This window comes from Gossypium arboreum, chromosome 10 (assembly GCF_025698485.1).
Source record: "Gossypium arboreum isolate Shixiya-1 chromosome 10, ASM2569848v2, whole genome shotgun sequence".
Classification (NCBI taxonomy): Eukaryota; Viridiplantae; Streptophyta; class Magnoliopsida; order Malvales; family Malvaceae; genus Gossypium; species Gossypium arboreum.
In genome coordinates, this window is record NC_069079.1 from 65697233 (window position 1) to 65701692 (window position 4460).

General features: G+C 34.8%; 1 protein-coding gene across 1 annotated transcript; it reads right to left on the reverse strand.

Moving 5' to 3' along the window:
- Positions 1 to 1808: 1808 nt before the first annotated feature.
- LOC108456416 (heat stress transcription factor A-6b-like) lies at positions 1809 to 4193 on the reverse strand. Its single transcript, XM_017755006.2, has 2 exons — positions 3320 to 4193; positions 1809 to 2825 (listed from the first exon to the last, which is right to left on the reverse strand). Exons 1-2 carry the CDS (start codon positions 3617 to 3619, stop codon positions 2052 to 2054), a joined length of 1074 nt encoding a protein of 357 aa, XP_017610495.1. The 5' UTR covers positions 3620 to 4193; the 3' UTR covers positions 1809 to 2051.
- Positions 4194 to 4460: the final 267 nt, after the last annotated feature.

Below are 4460 nucleotides of genomic sequence, written 5' to 3' on the forward strand. Positions count from 1 at the left end.
AGCGGCAATTGCATCACCGATATGATAGAACCACATAAAACATATAACTTGGCAATCTTTCTTTGCCCTTTCATCACAACAAGGGACCCTTTGAAATCTTTAAAACCCCACTTTCAATTTGTGTATCATGCCCTTTTGAATCAAGAGTACTCAACGAAATTAAATTTCTTTTCAATTCTGGAACATGCCGCACGTCACTAAGTGTTCTGACAACTCCATCAAACATCTTAACTTTAATTGTTCCAACACCTGCGATTTTACATGAAGCATTATTTCCCATCAAAACAACACCTTGAGATCTTTGTTTCATAAGTTGTAAACCAATCCCGATTGGGACTCATGTGGAAGGTGCAGACTGAATCAAGTATCCACTCCTCGCTTACTTTAGAATCATTGATGAAGCAACTAGAAGTTCACCATCATTGTAGTCTTTTACAACATCGACTTCACCGAATTTTCATTTGTTTTCCTTTTGATTCGACCTCCTTTTAATCTTATTTTGTAGCTTATAGCACTCAGTTTAATGTGCCCTTTCTTCTTGCGAAGTTGCAAGTTTTACCTCTGTTTGAAGATTTGATCTACCCTTAGATTTACCACGAGGATTCCGTTCTGTGTTCTACCACGATCATCATCAACATTCCGGTCTTGTCTCCCACGAACAATGAGACCCTCTCCACGAGAGTTAGGTTTAACCACAAGATGCTTCATCTTATCATACGAGGTTAAAGAATCATAAACCTCATCAACTGTGAGAGACTCGCGGCTATATAAAATCGTGTCTCTAAAGGTTGAATAAGGCAGGGCAACGAACAAAGTAGAATCAACCCTAGATCTTCCTTATCATCTTGAACCTCCATGGCCTCCAAGTTTGAGAGAATTTCTTTAAACAACTGTTAAGTGTTAGGTGTCTGACGCACCTTCCTCCAAGCGATGAGCATAAAGACGCCGCTTCATATGCAACTTGCTTGTTAGAGTTTTCGACATACATATTTGTTCTAGCCTCTTCCATAATGCGTGGCGTTTTCTCTTTCATCACATCCCGCAAAATTTCGTTGGACAAATGTAGATGTAATTGTGTTAATGCCTTTCGATCCTTACGCTTCTTCTCTTCATCATTAATGTCGAAGGCATCTTATCTATCCTAGCGAGGGCATCCTCTAGATCCATCTGCAAGAAGCGCTTGCATCTTAATTTGCCACAACGCAAATCGGTGTTGCGATCCAACAATGAATTTCATACTTCAAAGACGCCATTACCGTGATCGAGATGAATAACCGGAAGCTCGATACCAATTTGTGAAAAATAAAATAGAATAAAATAAATAAAAATAAAGAACACATAAATTTTACGTGAAAACCCTTTGGAAAAAAACCACAGGCGAGAGGAGAAGAAAATTCACTATGTCGAAAAATTTTTACTCAAATACAAGAGGAATAGACTATGTCTATTTATAGGCTTGCAAAGCCATATTCTAGTAGGATTGAAACACCTTATCCTAATCAATATAAAATAGATGGAGTTTAATAAGGTTTAAAACCTTATTCTAAAATAAAATAAAAGAAGTCTAGTTCTATATGGATTTTACTTTTATTTTATTTTTCATCGTATTTTATTTAAATAAAAATTTGGGTCACTTAATTCTAACATATTTCAAAAGCGAAATAAACCTTAACATCATTAGTGATGTTATACTCAATGAAGGTCTTACCAAGTTCCAACAACTGCATAAAATGGCTAAAATATACGCAAGGAAAGAGAAAGTGATATAAATGGAGAACACAACATGAACACCAAGAATAACCCTGTAATTGTTTTGATCAGTCAAAACATTATTACTTCAATTCAATCAAGCTATACGCATTACATTCTTTTTGTCAATGCGAAAGATAAATTCAACAAGCCAAGCCAACCAGAAAATTTTACTTGGGTTTGGCATCATTTGATCGCTGATAAAGAAGCCAGTAATGAAACTGTTAGATCGTAGCTATGGATCTGGTTTTTAAGTCATCAAAAGTTAGATAGGAAACTCACAAGTGATCTTAGCATCTTATCTACTTGGAACTGGAACCCAAATAACGCAGTTGCTCAACTAAAACATCTAAATACTGCTCATCTTCTTCTTCGACATCTAAAACTGATATTTCTTGATCAATATCATGAGTATCACCATCCATTAAATCATCCCAAAACCCTTCATCAAGGCTTTTACCTTTACTTCCATGATCTTTGCTTTCTTCTACATGCTCAAGTTCTATATGGTTTTGGCTCCCCGTCAATCTCTGCAAGTTCATAACAAGTTTATCTAACTCAGTAACTTCAAATTCAGCAACATCGTAGCACTTAGGTTCAGTTTTGGCTCCTAAAAGTTCACTAGTTTCGACATCCATGGACCTTTGATCGATCCGCCGCTGTCTCTTCTTGGTGATTGCTTCCTCAAGTTCTTTACTTCTATCATTGTGTTGGATTAGTTGCTGAACAAAGCTTGGATTCTGCATTGCTTTGGCCAAGAAACTCATTATTTGCTGCTGTTTCATCTCAGTCTTTCTTAGTCTTTTTTCCACTGCTAGCAGGCAAGTTCTTGTGTTCTGCTGTTGCTGTCTAAGTTTCACCAGTTCCACCATTAAAACCTGCTTGTCACGCCTTAACCTATCAATCTCTCCATCAAGACCGAACCTCCCAACTTCAACACAATGATCTAGAGCATATTGTGAAGCCTGAGGTTGATGTGTCTTTCTCCTCCTAATATTCTTAAGCAAAGGCCTTTGCCCTCTAAGAAATTTTTCATTAGCAAACTCCCACCTATCTGTATCAACCTTTCTAAACCCCTACATCAACCAAGTCTTTATTCTTAATTGACAAATACCAAAACCGAAGAAAAGGAAAGAGCACGACATCTATTGACTCTAAACTGACAAATCTAACTTCCATAAAATATAATTATTCTAATGCGGCAGATTGCAGATGCGAAAGCATCATAATATAGTGGAATAAATGTATGGTTTATATAATATGATTTCTGCACTTTCCATTTCCTAACTAGTAATCAAACAAAAATGTCCACAACTAGTACCCTTATCAAACAATAAGGAAAAAAATGTACCAGTTAAATCTCCATCCAAATAGATAAGTCAGTACTCAGGAAAAAATATACAAATAAAATAAACAATCTAGCTCTTTCATGAATACGGTTTAAGTAGCATCTAAAGAAACATGTACAGTTTCAGAAACTAATCAAAGCAATTTTATTTCATTTTATTTTGAAATAAAGGACTGGATAAAAAGGTTAACCCAAGAGCACATAGATATAGCATTTACTTACATAGGTATTGAGTTGCCTGACGAAGCTTGAGAAATTGTTGTGCTTGAAGAATCTAGGCAAAAGAGTCATGGAAAATGCCTGGGGATCCCATACAATGAAACTATTGTTGGCTCTACCCCAAGAGATGATGTTATTGGTGCTTGAATCATCAATAATATCATATGTTTTTGTGAGGAAAGGAGGAGGACCTGCATCATGGAGTCCTTTCATTTGTTGAGCGGTAACCATAGAAGGCATACCAGCTGGATATGAAGAGCTTGCTCCTGGAAACTCTTCTTTAACTCTTCCATAAGGATTCATCTTTCCTTACCAGGGAAAAATAAAAACTTGATCTGGTTTAGTTTCCTTTTTCTTTCTATATCAACCTGAAGCAATTGAACTTTTCTGCTGTGCTGCTGGGTGCCGAAAAGAGCCTTCGAAACCAGGGCCTGAAATGCATATATATATATACACAGAGAGAGAGAGAGAGTATAGAAATGAAATTAAATTCAGGTTATGAATGGAGCCAAAAAAGTTCAGAGGTCTGAAGCGACCAATAAGCAGGAAAAACATGGAGGAATTTAGAAACAAGAGATCACATATGTGACATGGGTGTCATTATATTATATAATAAGGAGGCTTAATAGAAAATTTTCATTTTAGTTCTTCTACATTGTCAAGACATTTCTTTCCCCTGTCAGTTAGGATATTGATAATGCAAAAAGATGCCATAATTAGATATTTTCCTCTCTCGCATGCAGGTAACTACCGTTTTAAAAAATGGATTAACGAATTCTTCAAAAAGAAGATAAAGAAATTCGTTGAATTAGAACTTATATATTTATTTCATCATCAAATGGTGGAAGAAGTAGAAGTATATTTTTCTTCGAAGTATTTGGACAAATTCAAGGCAAATTACATGCTATCTTTAAAAATTAATGATGTTAATAAATTGGATTAATATGTGTGATAAATTTTAAATTCAGATGTTAATTAGTTAAAGAAAATTCAAGTATGAATTAAATATTTTTAAAAACTAAGGACTTAAAAGATAAATTTAACATTCATCCTTTATTATCCATATCAACTTTAACTTGGAATTATCATAAATTTTAATTGAAGTATTCATTATAATAATATTATATTTTAACATCTAATATAA

What these genes read in the sequence shown, in the direction of transcription:
- LOC108456416 (XM_017755006.2), bottom strand. Translation starts at nt 3,619, where the DNA reads ATGAATCCTTATGGAAGAGTTAAAGAAGAGTTTCCAGGAGCAAGCTCT. An exon ending in TCAGGCAACTCAATACCTAT is followed by an intron (nt 2,826 to 3,319) that starts GTAAGTAAATGC and finishes TGGTTGATGTAG; the next exon opens with GGGTTTAGAAAGGTTGATAC.